At 52.7% G+C, this 19222-nt stretch overlaps 1 protein-coding gene across 15 annotated transcripts in view; it reads left to right on the plus strand.

Moving 5' to 3' along the window:
- Ptprf (protein tyrosine phosphatase receptor type F) overlaps nucleotides 1-19222 on the plus strand; it is an 83635-nt gene that overhangs the window by 25034 nt on the left and 39379 nt on the right. For 8 of the 15 annotated variants that reach the window (XM_078026097.1, XM_078026101.1, XM_078026106.1 and 5 more), the window contains 3 exons: nucleotides 8394-8582; nucleotides 14348-14365; nucleotides 17241-17351. In XM_078026097.1, coding sequence (XP_077882223.1) covers nucleotides 8394-8582; nucleotides 14348-14365; nucleotides 17241-17351 — 318 coding nt within the window. The remainder of the gene's footprint in view (nucleotides 1-8393; nucleotides 8583-14347; nucleotides 14366-17240; nucleotides 17352-19222) is intronic. The other 7 variants (XM_078026099.1, XM_078026103.1, XM_078026102.1 and 4 more) reach the window with 1 other exon arrangement.

Raw genomic sequence — 19222 nt, forward strand, 5'->3', positions numbered from 1 at the left:
CTGCTGCCACTGAGACAGGGAATCTGACATTTTCCCTCATGTGGGAGGGGGAGTGGTGGGGGAAGGGAAGCAGGCCTTGATTCTGGGCCTTCCCATCTCCAGGAGGTGGGGGACAGTGAGGGTCTTGAGCTTAGTCTGGAGGTCATGTATTCATCCGGACAGTGGGGTCCAGGCCAGACAGAACTGTGGTCAGGAAAGTCTTAAGAGGCGGCCAGGGGTGTGGGCCCAGTCCTGGTGGCTAGGTAGGTTCTGGAGGGGTCACAGAGCTCAGGGAGGAGGAGGAAAAGAGGCTGTGGAGCAGGGTGAACTGTTTCTGACTTGTCCTGGGGGCCAGGCTCCAGGGCCCTGAGTGCAGGCAGCAGTGTTGGTCTTGTCATGGATTTGGCAGATAATGTGTTCTGAGTATGGCGTGGGGGCCCTGTGCTGTGTGTAAAGCAGTGAGGCGTGTGGTGTGGTGTGTATAGCAGGGCTGTGCCCAACAGGCCATGTACAGGCTGGGATTGTGCAGCAGGCTATGTGTGTGTGCACATGCCTGTATCAGGCAGTGGGGGAGGAGGATGGTGTGTACAGCAGGTGGTGTATACCTTATGGGCAATGTATACAGCAGGCAGTGTGAGTGTATGCACAGCAGGCAGCGTGTAGAGTGGAGTGTCTAGCAGATGGTGTGTGCTGCAGGCATTGGTGAGGGGGTGATACATAGCAGGTGGTGTTCACCTTACAAGTTGTGTGGACAGCAAGAGGGCAAGCAGCCTGAGCTGAATGTGTGGGGTCAGTCTGGTGCTGGTGGGAGGTCAGAGGTGCTATGCCTGGTCTCATTGTCTCTGGGATCCCATTGGATTTCTACTTGGATCTGTTGGTCAGCCAGGACAGCTGGACAGAGGTGGATGTAGCCTGGCATGGTTGGGCAGAATGTTTCTCAGCATCTGCAGTGTTGACTAAGCAGTTGCTATCTAGCTAGGCCAGTGGGGGAGAATGCACCAGAGAGGGACCCTGCTCAGACCTGCCTTTGGGAAGTCTTGGGACCTTCCCGTCTCCTTCCCCTTTCCTCACCAAGCCCAGGTTCCCCTCTGCCTCTGCCTACCTGGTCTTGATGTCTCCCACCTGGCCAGGACCATAGCATTCATGCCATGTGGCTCAGAAATGGAGCTGTCTCCATGGAATGCCTGGTGTTTCCTGTCTGGGGGCAGGTTCCGGGAGGGGATGACTGCCAGGCATTGAACCAGTGGCCAGGGTAGAGGCCTGTAAGTGTAGTGCTGGGCCTGTACCTCTGGGTTCTGCTGTGCCTTTTAGCCTGGCAGGCTCTGGGACCTGTGGGGTAATGAAGGGCCTCTTGAGATACCTCATACCCTCAGTCCTTTTGGAAACAATCCCAGTAACAAAGGGCTGATGAGCAATAAATGACCCTTTCCTGAGGTGTCCTGGGCTGGGCTGGGTGTTTTCCCAGGGTGTCTTCCTCCCTGCTCTGCCCACTCCCTGCCTCAGCCTATCTGTTCCCTTCACCTGTGACTTGGCCCAGGCCTGATTGTGAGGGGTGGGGAGTTTGGGTAAAGGGCTGCTACAGCCAGAAGATGGCTTTCCAAGTGGCAAGATATGTGGCCTGCATATGTGTGTCTGGCTAACAGGCTAGTTTTGTGGAAGCCAGGCCTGTCGCCCACCAGATTTGCAGCCACAAAAGACAAAAAAGGCTCCAGAACCTGGAACCCAGGGCAGCCTCCGCCCACCCCTGACAGGTGAGGCATGTGCATAACTCAGGTCCAGCAGGTTGTGGCCTCTGTGACCTGTCCTTCGCTCCTGTGACTACAGTGGATTTCAGGACCATGCAGACATGAGGTTCTATAGCCTGTTCCCAGAGGTTCTGGACTCCAGGCCTGGGTTTGGGAGAAAGCACAGGGAGTCCTTAAAGATTAGACCCTGAGTTTCTTGGTCCCTGAAAGTCTACTTTTTTTCTGTCTTCAAGACCTGAGTGGACTCGATTCCGAATGGGTCCTCCTGTGACGTGGGGCCCACTACCTCTAGTGGGTCCACGGACACAGGACACCTCCCCTGTAGTCACAGGTGCTCCAGGCCTGCCATGTGCAGAGAGATCTTGTTTACTCCTCTTTTTCCCAGTGTCGTGAAGACGGTGGGGCAACGACTCAGGGAATAGCTCTCCATGCTGGAGATTTTAAGTGCCCCTGCCTGTACCATACTCCGTCCTTGGGAAGGTGCACTCTCCCCTCTTTGCCAGGGAAGAGAGAATTTTATGAAGGAAAGTGACATGACCAAATTATGCTTTGGAAAGATCCCTATGGGTACTGAGTGGGGTAGAAGACCAACACGTGACACCACTGAAAGGTGGATGCAAGCCATGCAAGAGCTGCCATTGGCTTCAACCTGGGCATGTGTAGGGTCATGTAGGCATGTGTAAGGTTATGTTCATGTGTAGGATTGTGAGGTTAGGAAGAGTAGTGTCCTGCCTGTGGGGTCAGAAAAGCAGGAGACTCTGGCGCTGGGGCTAGGTGGATGGTGAGACCATTTTCTACAATTCAGATCAAGGAGGAGGACCAGGTTTGAGGGGTGAGTTGATGAGTCTAGGTAGTATTCTGTTGAGTCAGGTGTGTGCAGGCATCCAGGGGAGTTTGTCAGGGAGGCCTTGTACAGATTGACACAGCGCTCTAGGGGACATTTGGAGATGGAGACGGCCGAGAAATGGCAAGTCTCAGGAAGCCGGAGCCAAGACAGGAGAAGAAGCCCAGGGAACTGACTCCTCATGTTGGAAGGAGGTTCCTGAGAGATAGGAGGGAAGCCAGGAGTATGTCAGGCCATTGAAGCTGAAAGAAAAGAATGTGCAAAGGAGGAGGAGAGACTAGCCAAGATGAATGTTGGGAAGTATCTTTTGGATTTTGCTCTGTGAAGTTGTTGACCTTGGCGAGCAGAGGGGGTGGCAGCTAGGCTGCAGGGGCCTGAGAAGTGAGTGGGAGGCTGTCAGTGGTCTGGAGTGACTAGGAGCAGGGCCTGAACTTAGGGGGGTAAATGGATGAACAGAATATCCCTGCAGTGGGAATGAGGGGGAGAACCCTGGAAGGGTCCAGTGTAGGCTAAAGCCTGGAACCCGAGTGTGAGCTGGGTGTATGACCAGGGGATATCCCCTGGGTTCCCTGGGTCTGTGTGGTGGGGAGGCTTCACCAACCAGGTTGAGTAGGGCAATGTGGAACGCCAGGGAAGCCCAAGGGAGGGGAGATTACTGAGAGAGGGAGGCCGTGGCTGCCGACAAGCCCCAAACAGCTCAGATTCAAAACAAAACAGGCTTTTAAGATGCCAAGTTTGATGAAATCTGAGTGCTGGAAGAGGTGGGAGTTTTCTCTTGGAAAAACAGCTGAAAATCGAGACTGAAAGCTGCGAAGGGAGATGGGCTCAGGGCTCCCTGGGCCCCCTTTGCAGCCTGGGAACCTAGGAGTGGGTATGAGAACCTGAAGGTGTGGAGAGGCCTTCTGATTTGCTGGGAGGTGTCTTGGTCCTGCCCCTTTTGAGCCTAGAGGTGCCTCAGGGACAGGACTGAGGTGGCCTTGGCTTCTTCCTTGGGTGCCTGAAGGGCAGGGGCCGCTGGCAGCCCCATCACTCTAGAGGTTCCTTCATTTTTTTCAGGCCTTGCATGTATCTCCAGGTGCCTGTGTTTGCACAGGGCTGTCTCTGGCTCTGCATGTTCCTACATGTGTGTTCCCTGTCTCCGTGAGCACAGCCTCTGGCTCTACTTGTGGGAGTCTGTTTCCACAGGTGCTTGTCACTGCAGATGCCCCTCCATATGCACATGTAGGTTTCTATTTTTGCACCTCTTTCTCCATATGTATCTTTGGGTCCCTGGCTGTGCATGTTTCTAAGGTGACTATGTGTGCAGAGACAGGGTGAGGCCAGGCTCAACACTCACACACAGGAGTGGGGGTCAGGCTCACAGACGGTGCCACCCCAGGGAGCCTGTGTATGTGTGTGCCTGCCTGCATAGAGACACCATGAGTCTGGGTAAACATGGGTGAGGAGGTCGTGCTGACAGACGGTGCTGCCTGCCCTGGGACCCTGTAAGGCATCTCCATCTGTTAGCTTCCCTGGTGCAGCCCCCTCCCTCTGGTCCAGACTCGCCTTAGGCATCTTAGGCTGAGCTGGACAAAGAGACATGTGTGTGCTTTCCAGGGATCCTCAGCAGCCTGCCCCCTCCAAGTCATTACAGCCTGCCTAAACTAATCATCCACCTCTACTCTGTCTTCATCTGTTAGGACCCCAGCACATGCCTCAGCTCCCACCAGACTTTACCCTCCTCTTGGCCTTGACTCAGTCAGTCCTTCCCAACCTGGCCCCTCAAAGCGTTCTGCCTCCTATGTTCAAGGGGTTCCTATTCTTGAATTCTCCCTCTTCCAGGAAGCCACCAAGGTAGCAGATAAGTAGTAGAGTCAGATTGATCAACTCCACCACTTGGGAACTTAGCTAAGCTCCCTCCACCCCCACCCCACCCTATCCTCAAACTCCCCAAAATGCTGCCTCCTCCCATGCACATATGCCCTGTCATCTACGTCTGCCCATGGGGCAACAGGACCTCCCCAAAGAAGGGAACAGGTACCCCTGCTGCATTGGTATCTATAGGCCATCACAGTTGGATGTGGGGCCATTCATGCACACGTGGGCACCCAGCACAGACGCACATGGATGTGTGCAGGCATGTCAGATCCTCAGGGTGTGTGCTCTGCTATAACTATGTATGGAGGCAGAATCTACAAACAGATGTGGAGACTGGGCTCCTGGGTGCCTCTGAAGTGTCCTGAAGTCCTGGTGTGCTTCTCTTTCCAGCCAGGATACCCTCTTGTCAGAGGATGGAGAGCCTAGCCCAAAACAGATGCTGCAGGGTGCTGCATCTTCAGAGGCAGCTGTGGACCCTCTCACACTGTACCAGTCGCTGCAGCACCTTGTTGGTGGAACCAGAAACCTAAGTGCCTTGAGGGCTCCCTGGGGTTGGGGAGTGGGGTCCCTGGTGGGGACACAGCTAAGCTGGGGCTGAAGGGCGGTGCCCAGTTGGACCTTGGAGACGCTCACCCGCACAGACACGAACACGTGCAGCCCTTTCACGGTGGCACCGCCTCTCTGCTGTCACCATGGTTACAGGGTGGCCTGGAGGGGGGAGGGGCCCTCCCATGTCAGCAGCACTGCATTGTCAGGACGGATGCATTTGGAATGGCCTCAGTGTGACCCAAGCGTCCCACTGTTGGAACGTGGGTCTATGCTGGGGTGTCCACGTGTGGGAGACACTGGGGTTTGCTTTTTAATATATGGAAACTCTGCAGCTTGTGTGCAGGGGTCCATGGTGAGTGGAGCCACTGAGCCAGGAGCAGGCTGAAGGAGTGGTACTGGAGAGGTTCTCTCCCCAGGGGTACCCTTCATCTCTCTCCCCCTGCCCTGCTGGTTGAGAACACTGGGGCTGGGGTTCTACCACCTGCTTTTATCCAAGCCCACTTCTGATTTAAATGAATGACCTTGGGCAGGTTTCTAGGTCTCTCTAAGCCCAGTTGCTCTCGCACCTCCTAAGGTTTTGGTAAAGATTGTTATTTTGTAAAGCATTTTAATGCATAATCTACGTCAGAGTAAATGCTCCATACATGTAATCTAACCTTTTATCCCTTGTGTCTGGGTCTGTTTTCCCAGTTATCTATGGGTTTGGAGTGACTGTATGGCATCAGCCTGAGGAATTTGTCCTGGTTCTTAACCTGAGTTATTCAGGCCAGTGTGGACCTAGCTCCAGTGGGTACTTGGGCGGCGGGGGCAGGGGGGTTTCAGTGTGCTGGTCTGATGGATGTGTCAGTTAACACCAAGGTAGGATGAGGCATGTGGCAGCCATCAGGAAACACTGCCCTCCTTGGCTATTTGTGCTGGAGACTCTGGAGTGGAAGAGAAGGAAGAGGCAGCAGCTGATCACCCTGTAGGGCTGAAGTCCTCCTGTGAGAAGACTTCCTTCTTCTCCCAGAGGTGGCAGAAGAGCAGTCTTCCCAGTGCTGCCTAGAAGTCTAGATGGCACAAGGGACTGGCTTTTGGGTTCTGCTATTTTATGGACAGCTCTTCACACTTGCTGGTTTTAGGCTCTGGCAGCAGTGCCTGAGGGATGATCTGAGCCAAGGACGGAGCCATTGAGGGCGTGATAATTGAGGAAGGAAAATTAATTGTCCTTAATTTGGCACAAATCCCAAAGACTTTCCCTGTGTCAGGAATTCAGAGTAGACTCCCAGGACATGGCCTCAGATGTTCATATTTCTTTCCTTCTCCTTGATCTTTACTTTGCAGGTAGAAATGAAGGCCAGCTAACTCTTGGGTCTGACTGTGGCAGACCCTGGCTACCCCCTACCCCCTCCATTTGCTGAGCAGGTAGGAATGAGGTCTAGGAAAAGCTAACCTGGTGCCCTGGTAGGTAGGATGGCTCTGGCATCCCCCAGTGTCCTCCAGCTGCTGGAGGAGAATGGGGAGGGAACCCTGGGCCTCAGGTCTTGCTTAGACTTACCTGTGAAAACAAGTGATGGAAGGACTAAAGGAAGCTATTCCTTTGCTAGGTGCATTCCACATCATCCTCCTCATTTCCATTCTGCCTTCATTCTTTTGCTACTGTCCTTTCAAAACTCAGAGCTGAAAGTCAGGGCACCTTGGGATCATATTTACAGCCAAGGAGATGCTGGGTTTATATCCGGAATTTATAGGACTGCAAGTGGGGAAGCACAAGCCAACTCTTGGGGAAGGCTGGGGAGGAGAAGCCATCCTGGAAGTCCTCCTGCTCCCCAACCTAAGACCCTTTCTCCTGATGATCCCCAGCCCCTTTGGGACGCCCCTGACATTTGCAGTTCCCCAGAGGTCTGGCAGAAGATAGAGCCCTGTCTTACCCTGCCTATTGGGGCTCCTCCAGTTTCCTTTCCTCCCTATCCCCCTAATCCTTCCCCTGGGGACTCCCAAGAGTCTCCAGGGAGGGTTGGCTCTGCCAGTCTTCACTTTGTTCCCTTCCAAGGATGTTACATGCTTTTCCCCTGGTATAGGAGCCTGATCTCAGCAAGTGTCCCACTCACCCGTCTTGGGCTGGGCCTGTGGGAGAAAGGTACAGAGTGGTCTCCCTACCACAGAACCCAGCTTCTTGCCAGGAGGTGGACAAACAGCAAATATTCCTTTGCCCCATTGGGTGTGTCTGGCATCCTTGTGGCAGAGAGGCACTGATACATTTGATGGTTGTCCCAATGGGGAGGGCCTCTTGCCAGCTGAGGACAGGAAAGGGCACCACAGGCCCTGTCCTCAGTACCTATCTGCCCTAGAAATTCAGCCCTTGCTAGTTAAAATAATGTCCTCTAGTATGAATGTGGATTCTATCATATACCTCTCTGACACCTTGCATACGTTTCCAGGTGTCCTTTAGGTGGCTTTACAAGGCATATGGGGTGGGCACTTGAACCCCATGGACAGATAAAAGTAAATGCACAGAAAGACTAGAGAATGTACCCAGGTCTTAAAGTTAGTTACACGTGGAAATGGAAATTCCACTTGGTCTATTCTAGTCCAGGACCTGAACTCCTACCTCCTCATTCTATCAAAGGGTGGGGAACAGGCTGCTGCTATCAATTCCTGTTGGTCCCACGGAAGTTAACTCCTCTGTGCGCTGCCAACTCCTGGAAAGCTGGGAGAAGTGGCAGGGAGTTTTTCCTCCTTCCACCAGTGTTCGATGTCTCCATAGAGCTTTTTTGTCATCATGCTCAGGCATGATCCCCAGGTCTGAACATAGTTCCCAGGGGCCAGACTGAGAGAGAGGGGAGGGGGAGGGAGGAGAGGGAGGCGGCTCAGGGTCAAGGCTGCTATAGAGAAGGGGTCAGGGACGGGACCAGAAGTAGAAGAGGATCAGTGATAGGGCAGGGTGCCCAGGGTCATGGCATTCTGCCATATGTGGAGCTGAAGGGGATGCAGGTAGAAGAGGAGCACCTTGCATGCTGACTTGGGAGCAGAGGCAGGGCTCTGTCTGGGTTGTGATTTGATGCTGTGGGAGCTGCCCCTGCCCCCCTTTCGCAGCCTGGTGTCCATGCAGCACTTTCTGCTACAGCCAGTAGAGCATTGATCTCATTCTTCCCAGGGCCTAGAGAGAGAACTGCTGACGACTTCAGTCTGAGGCATTATTTCTGAGACCTGGAAACTCACCAAAGGGGTAGAGGTGGGCCCTGCTGCAGCCCCCAACCCTGCCAAAAGTGGGTTAGGACCCTAGTTCCTCACTTCAGGGTAGTCCTCATGCTTAGAAATCAGAGGTAGGGGAAAGAGGGTTTTGTGTATCCCAGCCAACCTGGGAGTCAGGGGACACAGAGAGGTCCTGGGGGCAGGCAGGGCCAGCCCTAACATGCACATCACTGTCTTGTCTACAGAGGAACAGCTGCCATCTGGGTTCCCCACCATCGACATGGGGCCTCAGCTGAAGGTGGTGGAGAAGGCGCGCACGGCCACCATGCTGTGTGCAGCTGGTGGGAATCCAGATCCTGAGATCTCTTGGTTCAAAGACTTCCTTCCTGTGGACCCCGCCACCAGCAATGGGCGCATCAAACAGCTGCGTTCAGGTGAGCTGAGGGCAGGGATAAAGGGGTCACAAAGACCTTGGGAAAGGCATCTTGCCAGAACCTCACACGGTCTTCCCTTTTGGGCCTAGGTATCTGGGGCAGACCCTTCGGGCTGAGCAGAGCGCTGCCATTGGGGGAGGCTGGAACTTGTTGCAGAACTGCCTGGTCCAGGGAAGATGACTTGGTGGAGAGATCTTCTTAGCTCTGCCTATATCTTCCTGGAATTGTCAGACTCCAGACTGGACCAGTTCTGTGCCTCCCAACACATGTGACATACTATCATGTGTGGCACGCTCTGCGAATGTGTCTGTGGGTATTCATCCTCCACTTTCCCTGTAGCCTTGCCTGAGACATGGCCGGGATGATTCTTCTCTAGACAGCAGGACTTGACTGGGAAAGAGACCAAAGATGTTTGATTCATTAGGTTTCAAAAGGCTGGACCTCAGGGGCCTGGAAACAGGGGGACTTGCTGCCATCCCTTGGCCACCAGGGCCACCTGTCTCCTCTGGATTTCTCAGTCGAGCCAAGTTGGAGTCCTGGGAGCAAGGATGCCATTGTGACCAGGCAGGAGGTGTCGCCCCGTTGATCGATCTGCCTACAAGACTCCCGCCAAGAAAATTGATTCAGTTTTTGTGGGAACTGAGCGGGCGGGAAAGGAGGCTCTGAATCAGCTTGGCTGCATTCTGCATCTGCTGCCAGCTCAAGCTGGACCCATAGACCTTACTCCAGAAACCCTACCAGCTGCGGGATGGTGGTTCTCAGGCAGGAGTGGCCAGAGCCCCTGCCACCTGTCTGCTGTGCTGCCAACCCTTAGAAGAACACGACTGTACCCCTCTGGGGGCCTCTGCTGGCTTTAGAAATGCCCCACCACTCCCAGGGGTGCTAGTCCCTCCCTACCAACTCCCAACAGGCACATATCCTCTTGGTGCCCAGGGAAAGGAGGGAGAGATGAGCCACCCAGTGGGGCAGGATTCCGGCCCTAGCCACGGCCGCCTGAGACAGCCCACGAAGTGTTAGCTCATTTAATTTAATTAAAACTCAACAAGATGGAGGCAGCTGTAGCGCAGTTAATTAAAACAGCCATAATCAAGGCAGGAAACGGTCCGGCGGTGTTTGTGGCCGCTGCCCAGCCCTGCACAGCAGCCGGCATGGCTCAGCTCCTCTGCATTTCCTCTCAGGTCCCCCAGGCGGGCTCCCCAAGCAGCCAGACAGTTCTCCCCACAGACTTGACTCCTCCCCGGAATGGCATTGACTGACTGGCAGCAGTAGTTCTGGGAAGCCCTGCCGTCTCAAGCGTTTGTTCATCAAGTATTTATGTGCTACTCGCTGTGTGCCAGGCCTTGTGCCACCCCTTCCCTGCCCGTCATTTCACTAGGTGCTATTCGGACCTCATCTCCTTGTCCTGTCAGCAGTGGCTGACACCCTTTCCTCCACCTTGACCACTTTTTCTCACTTCTCCTGGGCTGTGCCTCTCCTGACCCCTGTCTGAGTCCCCAAGTGCCCCTCCCTTACAGCAGCATCTTTGTCTGTAGGTTCCTCCAACCCAAGAGCCAGGGAATCCAGTCCTTGCCCCATAGACACAGCCTTTCCCCAGACAGGTGAACTCACTACTCCTAGAGCTTCAGATGTTCCTTATCTGTAGTTCCTACCTCTGTCTTTCCAGCCCAAATAACTTACCAGAGCTCTAGGTCACAAAATCTGTTTGCTTCCCTATATCACCCTGACTGGAACAAGTGATGACCCTCTCCCCAGTTAGTTAGGCTCTTCTCCTGTTGACCCTCTCTAGGAGTGGCATCCCCCAATCTGAAATCTGGAGGACACCCAACTCCTACTCCAGTAAAGAACAAAGTTCTCTTGGTTTATCACCCACATGGCTCTCAAATTGGTCCCCTTCTTTCCTTTCACTGCCTTTATCCTATTCTAGGGCACCAAACCCCACTCTCCCTATCTGCAGGCTTTCCTGAGAATCCATCTTCCAGCAGCTATCAGAGATCTGCTTGTGTTCCTCCTGTGCTCTGACAACCTCAGGGGTGGACCCTGGGCCCATGACCCTTGACCAGGCCTACGTGGTCAAATACGTGCTCCTGGACAAGGGTAGCAGAACCCTTGATCTTCCCCTGCCCATGTCTCCAGCTTTATCTCACTGGGTCCCAGCTGCACCTTTCCTAGCTCTGTGGCCCCAATTAAATGAACTTTGTCAGTTTTCTCATCTTTGAAAGAAGCTATGTTAAGTAGTGAGACAATGACTATCCGTTTACTGGCTAGCCTTTGGTAAGGGCCCTGTGAATAGAGCTCTCCCTGCCTCCTGCCACTCCCCGACTCATATTGAGCCACACGGTACCCTTGCTCACCTCTTGGCCCTCTGTTCACCTGGTTCTTCCACTTGAAGGCCTCCAACCTTCTTGGCCTTAGCCTACTCATGCAGGACTCATCCTGCTTCATGTTGTTACCATCTGGCCCCAGCTAGGCTAGGCATTCCTTCAGGGAGAACCTGCAAGGGATTAACTCTGTTTAGAGAAATGCCCCCAAGCCCAGCTATAGGTCAGGTCTCTCTGAGCCCTTGTTGAATGAATGATTTTATGAACTTGATCTTTGGTACTTGTCTCTGAAAACTAATATTCAGTCCTTGTTTGGTCATTCCTACCATCTGGAGCTGAGATTTATGAGTCATAGGGTCTAGCTTAAGGCTTAGGGTCTAGCTTTTAGGATAGAGCTATGTGGTACCCAAGGGGCCTCAGCATCCCATCTTTGCAGGTACAACAGGATCTCTCCCCATCCCTGCCTGACTCTTGCCTATGACCCTGGACCCCAGTTGCTGCTGTCCTGCCTGTTACCATTTGGAAGGGTGCTGAGGCTATTCCATGCAAATTTTACAGTAACATCCCTTCATGGAGTGGAGTCAGGCCCCTGAGCACTTGGCTATTTACAAGGATCTTGATGGTTTACGCTTCACCAACAGTTTACAAAGTGCTTTCCTGCCCTTTGTTGCAGCTGACTGCTGCAACTCTGTGAAGTAGGACAGGCTGGATTAACATGCCCATTCACGGCTGAGTTAAGGAAGTCACCTGGGGTTACACATGGAGATTGGGACTCAGGTCTGAGAGCTCCCCTGGGAGGTCAACCTGGGGCCTCTGGAGTAGCTGGACTTTACTAGGGCTCTAGATCTGCACAGTCTCATCTTCAGGCCTCAGGCCCCCACTGACCAGTACCAAGAAGTCCTCCATTTTCTGTTATCTGATCCCCGTAGTACATCCAACTAGGATGTGGCCCCTAGAGCATGAGCTAGTCAGGGTGGCTGGCAGCACATGCTGCTGAGGTGTGGATGCTGTTCTATAGCCTCTTTCTTTACTGCAGCAATGTGACTCCTGAACACTATAATCTGTGGACCACTGGAACTTGAGACCTGGCGTGGGCCCAGGGAAACAAGGATAAGTTCAGAGCATATGGAAATAGAGTCATAAGCAGGAAGTGTTAAGCAGGCTGACTTCCAAGTGGGGCTCAAGACCACTACTGTGTTATGAAAGGTACTGTTAGCCCATAAGTTCTGCCAAGCCTGGACAGCACTCTGAGGCTTCCTGTGTTCCCATATGGCTTGAGTGAGTAAGCCTCTGTCCCTGCCACTGTAGAAGGACAGTCTTACTCACCATGTCCACAGAACCTGAACGAGACCTATAGCCTCAAGAAGAGATGGCAGCATTTGGCTGCAGGAAGAGGCTTGCTGACCCCAGCAGGAAGAATATCTACTGCCCCTTATTCTGCTAGTTAGCCCTAGCTCTTGACTGGAAGAGCCCTTCTATCTTTCTCTGCTCTGCCTGGCTGGGTCTTCCAGAAAATCACATTGTCATTGTGTGGTCATGGTTTCCCTTTGGCCCTGAGCTCACTGGTGCCTCTTGAGCCTGAGCACACTCCTGGGGTGACTGACTAATGGGTCCCCTTTAGTTCCTTACACCTATCTTGTGAAATGGAAAAGGCAAATTCTCTCAGTTTGGTAGGGAAATTGCAGTTCTGAGAGGTCAGCAGGTTAGGTTTTGGAAGAACTGAAGCCAGGGGATGGAGGGTTCCCAGACCTGGATTGTACACACATCCACCCCAACCTGAGCCTGGCCCAGACCATAGGAGCATGTCTGTCAGCAGCTGTCAACTTGCAGGATCTCTACTTGTAACTATCAGATGACCTTAGGGAGCTTTGATTTGTGTGAATTTTATCTATCAATGATTAAAACTGAAAAGATTAAAATATTTACTAATCTATTTTAAAATAAAAACCTATTATATTTTAATATAAATAACATTTTAAGTAAAAAAATAATTTTCTTAAACAAAATTTACTGAGAAGAACCTCATTGTTTTACACTTTAACAAACCTGTTTAATTTGGGGCTTGATGGAAGGCAGCTAGATTCCCATATATGCTCCTGCATTCAGCCTGTTATGCTATCACATATGGCTTGTCCTCTAAAAAAACTCTGCTGTATGTTCGTGAGAGAAAGAGGGTGAATATGACAAACTATTTCCTACTATGATAGAAATAGTTTAAACGTTGTGGACTCCTGAAAGATTCTCCGGGATCCCTGCTCAGTCACGGTGATGATTCTTTCCACTTCTCAGTGCACCCCTCAGACACACCCCTGTCCCAGCAGCTGCCTTTGCCTTCTCCCAGGTTTTGTCTGCAGGAGGCGGTCTTGTCCAGTGGGAAGGCTGTGAGCAGGATGGACTGATCAAATCCTGCCACCTCACTTACAGACTGTGTCCTTGGGCTTTGGGCAAGCTGCTTAATATTTCTCAGCCTCTCTTTTCTCCTGTATGTATAGAGGTGGATTTTCCTCCAGGTGGACATTGTCAGGTTCAGGGAGACCATGAATGGTGTGTGTCTCTCTGCACACTTCCATCCCCCAGAAGCTGGCAGGAAAGGACAGGGTAGATGGAGTTAGTCCTGCTCTACCCCTAGGTTCCCTACTCCTGAATAAGGCAGTGGTTGAACAGGGGGCCTGAGCCTCAGAGGAGGGACCTGTCAAAAGGAACCTGCTTGGATGTAGTAAGAGTCATGGATTTGGAGGGCAAGTGCCTGACCCTTTTTTTGCTGTCAGTTCCCAGGGTTATGAGGCATTAGGCAAGGAGTGGGCACTGGCCTCTACCTCTCACCAGTCAGGCTAAGGGGTCTCGGCAGTCCTTCCATCTTTAGCAAGGTCGGGTGGACTTCCTAGGGAGACTGCTGTGGGATATGAGTTGATTGCTACTTCCAATGCCAGCTGTGGGCTGGTCTGTTTGTGAGACATGGTCTGGTGCTGACCTGTGGGAACACCCCGACCCCACACCTAACCCTACCTTCTTCCTGCTCAAACTCCCCAGGTTTGGTCTTGGTAAGTCCTGTGTTTGTAAACTTATTTCCCTATGGTATTTGGGTGGAATGCAGAGGGAGGTTGCTGCCTCTTTTCTTTCCTTTCCCCTCCATTTGCCCAACTAGCGGGAGCTGCAGGAACCCTGACAGACCTTCTTGACTCCTGTCACCCCCAGCCCTGCTAACTCCCGCCTCACCTCCTCAGAGCAGTGCCAGTGACCTGGGGAACACGCTTCACCTTCACTCAGCATAGCCCAACCTGGTGCTTGCTCACACATCTGTGTGGGCTGAACTCAGGCCTCAAGTTCTCCATATATTTAAGGCCCTTTCTTGTGTTTTATTTTATCTGATTTGGCTTTGTGTGGCTTTCCTTTCTTTTGTACTAATGCTTCTCTCTGATCTTATTTGCATTCAAATTACCTCGCCAGGTGGTTCACCAATCAGAGGTAAGAATGCTGTCCGTGCATCTCTCCACACCACACCTCCGCCACTGCTGTCACCTCCACTCCATCCCGTCCAGTCCGTCACCTCCCCATCCCCATCCCGACCTCTCCAGCCTCTTCATTTCCAGCTCCAGCCCCCCAACACCCACCAGCCACCACACACCTCCACTCAGTCATTCCCTCCTGTGGACTCATTCATTGCAAGTCTGAGTTGTGGAGAAAGTAGCGGAGCCCTGCCTTGGATGGCAAGCCCTGCTGCCCACACCTTCTAGGCAGCCCCACAGAAGGGACCCAGCTGTCTCCCACAGTGAAACCCAGCTTGCCCCTAAGGCTGGCCATAAATGGAGATGCTTCCTATAGATTAGACAGCATAGCTAAACCTCACCTGTCCCTTTGAACATCTTTTTCTTGGGGAATCTCAATTATTACTTGACTTCCCCTTTAGTGTCTTGGTCCTGTAGTCAAATAAGAATCATCCCTTAAGTTCCTTCAGCCTTGCATTGACTAGAAGAAATATTCATTGCTTAAGACTTGAGATACTAGGATGACAACAGGGAAATAAACAGGCACAGACATAACTAGGTCCCCTGACCTGTCAGCTTGGAGTTCTGCCAAGCTACATTCATGTAACAGGTCCCTGCAAACTAGTGGTTAGAAAGCAGATTCTGGATTCATTGGATCTAGGTGCAAGTCTAACTCGCCACCTGTGTGATCTTTAAAAAAAATTGACCATCTCTCATTTACTCCTCTTTGAATTAGAGCCAAGGCCACCTACACACAGGTCCATCCAAATTAGAGGAGAGAATGATAATGTGAATGGCATCTTGTAAAACTGTGGCTTTGTTTTTAATCCTGTTATTTTTCTCCCCACATTCCTCAGTGTTTGTGGGTGTATCTTGGCCTTCAGAGTTCAAGGCCAGGGTACTCAAGGCAGAAGTTCAGGGTAGGAAGGGAAGTTGCCTTATTGCCATCACCTGAGGACAGGACTCACTTCACCTGCATCCCTCCAGATCTCCCTATGCCCCTCAGGTTCTCCCCACACATCCACTCAGCACATTCTGACTCTGTACACTCCCTACTGCTGGGTCTTGGTGTTGGTATCAGATTTAGGGGTTTCCGTGTTCAGGTAGTCACAGGGTCTGTGTTGGGGCTCCTGACCAGTCTTAGGCTTGTGTTAAAAGGCAGCTTCCCCCTCCCATGGGCTGGAATCCTACCCAGGCATCACTTCCTGCCCCCAGCCTGTGTTACTAGCCACTCAGTCTCCCTTGAACCCCTGCTAAGCTGACCTTAGGGCAGCCCCCACCAGTCAGGGGCCTGGCCCTCACCTGCTTGAATGAACATTTTCTGTAACAGTGTCCATCCATCCCATAAACATGACTTGTTGGGGGTGCATCAGGGCCGTTCTTGCAGGAGATGGTATTTGGCGTGTGCACTAGGCTCTGATACCCCCTGATGCCAATGGGAGGTCTGAATTCAGGACCACAGAGACAGGCCAGTCCTTTGTCCTTCATTGGTGGCACTCCCTCTCCCTCCAACTCCCAGCCCCTTGGTTGTTCATAGTCCCTCTTGCTGCCCAGGGTGTAGATGAAAGAGGGATGCTTGGTCATAAAGGGGCTATAGCTTGCACCCACTGTGGTGCTCCCCTTGGGCCTGGGCTGTGAGAACATGGCTTGGAACTCTTCCTGTGGCTCCTATTCAGTCCACTTATGTGGGGCCTAGCAAGTTCTGTTTGTCCTGTGTAGGTGTGATCATCAGTCACCCCAGGTTCTGGGGTGGGGGTGGGGACTATTAGGGTCATTCTGGTTGTTCTGTGCAAGAGGTGGTTTTCTGTCAGACTGTGTCCTGTGAGGATTATTAACTATCCGTTGGACTGTCCTGTGTGGGTGTAATTGTCTGTCGGACTGTTCCAGGGAGGGGCATGTTGCTTCTGTGCCCCATGGGTTTTACTGTCACCAATAGCTTGCCCAGAGTATTCTCATAGTTTTTTTAAAGTGTTGGTTACTAGGGCTGGGAGCTAGCCAAGGCAAGTGGTTTCACCCCTATTCTGGCCCTCTACCTTGACTCCCCTACCTGGACCAGCCAGGACTGGCCCGAAGCCCCAGTTCCCTCCATCCTCTGGGAAGGTTTTTTCCAGCTGCGCTCCCTGTCCCCCGCCCCCCACAGTCCTGGCTCCTGTCTGTCCGTCTGTGGCCAGAGCAGCCCCTCAGGGTGCTGGCCAGAGTGGGAGCTGCAGCCTCCATTAGCCTCCTGAATTATGCAGGAGCCGTGGTGGGTCGAAGCACTTTAGCAGGACCAGGCTGAGGAAAGGAGCCGGAATGGGTGGGGCCAGCAGCATGGGGTGAAGTGGGAGGGGAGGATGGGGACCAGAGCAAAGGCTGTTGGACAGCAGGCCCCTCAGGCAAGCCATTTCCTTCCTGGTGGGCACCAGAGCCTCAGGTTCTTACCTGATGAGGGCATTGCATGCTTAGGAATCCCAGGTGGGCAGGTCTACAAGGCCACTCTTGCACCTGGCTCCAAGTTGCCCGGCAGGCCTTGTGTTCAGAAGCACTAAAGGCGTGATCACTGGTAACAGGCTCCAGAACTGGCAGGAGTGTGATGGACACCTAGTGGAATTGGGAATAGGGTGCATTCCCTGCTGGAGCAGAGTTTGGCCTGCAGAGTGGGTGGGATTGTGCTCCAAAGCACAATCCTTGGTTGTAGCCTGGAGGTTAACTGGCTTTTCAGGGAGAGTTTCCTGGAAGCAGCACAGGTGCCAAAGGGTGTGGCCCAGGAGAGCTGCAACATCTGGTCGACACAAACCACAGACGCTGTTAAGACCTCATGTTCCAGGTCACACTCAACTTGGCCATGGCTGACCACTCTATTTGTGTTCCTACAGGTGCCTTGCAGATTGAGAGCAGCGAAGAGTCAGACCAAGGCAAGTACGAGTGTGTGGCAACCAACTCAGCAGGCACACGCTACTCGGCCCCTGCGAACCTGTATGTGCGAGGTAAGAACTTGGCAGTGCCTGGCCTCTATCACCATGGAGCTGAGCTGCACCTGCCAGACATGCCGCCTGGAGCCCTTGGTGCAGACACTCAAGGGACTGCCATGGGCCCAGACTCTCCTTTCCTTCTCTTTTAGCAGCAGTGGCAGCGGCAGCAGCTCCCATTGGGTAGGCTCATAGTGTCTGCCACAACTTGCCTTCCTTCCCTGCAGGCCCTTGAGGAAGCTGCCCCTCTTGGGAGCATTTGTATTTCTTGTAGGTCCTTGCTACGTGGGCCCAGAGCCCTATGGGAGTCTGGAGCATTCCAAGTGGACTTCTTGGTGTGTGTATTGTGTGTGTTCCATGTATGTGCAGGCCAGTGTAATTTGCGTGTGCACACCTGGCCTGGCTTTCCTCCAGTCTGTCCTCCTGCCTACTCTAGCAGGGTGGGCTCTTGGCCCACTCTGGATTTTGAGGCAGTCAGTCTTCAAATGGACCAGGTGAGCCTGACCCTTGGGGTCTTCCTGGAGGAGGCTGCTATTCTGTATCATCAGCCAGACCCTTTGTGTAGGGGGTCAGACTGAGGCAGCTGTGAGTGCCTGCAGGTACATTGCTTTGGGTGAGCACCTAGTGTGTTTGTGTGTTCCTTATTGGGATTGAGTGAATTGTGTGTTCTTCAAAGTCTAGGTACTTGAAAGAGGGGAGCTGGAGACTTGTTTTGGGGTGTCACTTCTCTGATATGCTCACAGCCTAGAGGCAACCAAAGCCAACTATCTTTTCCCCTTCTTGAGAACACACTGGGTCTTGTGTGACTGGTGCCCTGAAGGACCCCTAGAAGGCCTTCCTAGCCACCACTGTCCCGTACTTAGCCCTCTTGCTCAGAGGGATGTCACTAGAAGTTAAACTGTCTCTTCTCAGGGGGCTTGTAAAGGAAAGCGAGGCAACATCGCCTCAGTGAGAGCAAGTGCTCAGTGCCATCTTAGAGGCCATCTGACTGCCCCCTTTCCCCTCCCCAGTGCATGGGGCAGGGGTGATGACAGTTGGCCTGTGCTATTCTTCAGGGCCATTTGATCAGACTTTGGTGAATTCAGAGAGGCCAGAGAGAATTAGTCCATCAGCTAACAAGTACTTATTAAGGGTCTGCTATATATCAGGGCAGAGGGAGGTTAGGGAAAGGCCACATGCTGCCTGCCCATTTGGTGACCAGTCAAGCTGTGTAAGAGCTGTTTGTGATAGGCAAATTGTGCTCCGGAGACAAGTGAAGATGCTTCATGGGAGTTGGGATGGGAAGTTGCCATCTCCCTGCTCGTTGTTAGGTGTCTCAGCTCAGCAAGGCTCAGTTGAGCTGACCTAGTGCCTGTCTTCAGGATCAGGAGCCCAAGAACCTCTCAAATGGCTGAGAGGAATGGAACCTTCACCCCATGCTGATCCCTCTTAAGAGTTTAGCAGCTGGAAAGACCCTTCTCAGTGCCCAGTCTCCTCCCACTCCACCATATCATGAATGTGTGTGCTCTCAACTGTGTGCTTTTCCTAAAGACTGTAGTAGGGCTGGGATTTCAGAGGTCCCAGGCCTTAACAAGGAAAGCCCTGTCTGCATGTGGCTATGTGAGGCAGAGGAGAGGCCCAGAAGAGCCACTGTAAACAATAAGCAAGCTGTGCAGTGTGGCCCTGTGGACACATTTTTGGGAATAGAACTGCAGAGGCACTACTAAAGCAGAAGGCTCAGACTGGAGAAGGATGGACTCTTCTTGTCCTTTTAGTTGGAAAGTCACTGTCTGACTCACTGTCATCCTGGTCTCCACCCTGGAAGTGACACAGTGGTTCTCCTTGGAGGTGGGCTAAGCGGGCAGCTCAGGCCCTGAGTGACTCCTTCTTGGAGCATCCCTGTTTACAGT

The sequence above is a fragment of the Ictidomys tridecemlineatus genome, chromosome 11, assembly GCF_052094955.1.
Source record: "Ictidomys tridecemlineatus isolate mIctTri1 chromosome 11, mIctTri1.hap1, whole genome shotgun sequence".
In the NCBI taxonomy this organism is placed as follows: Eukaryota; Metazoa; Chordata; class Mammalia; order Rodentia; family Sciuridae; genus Ictidomys; species Ictidomys tridecemlineatus.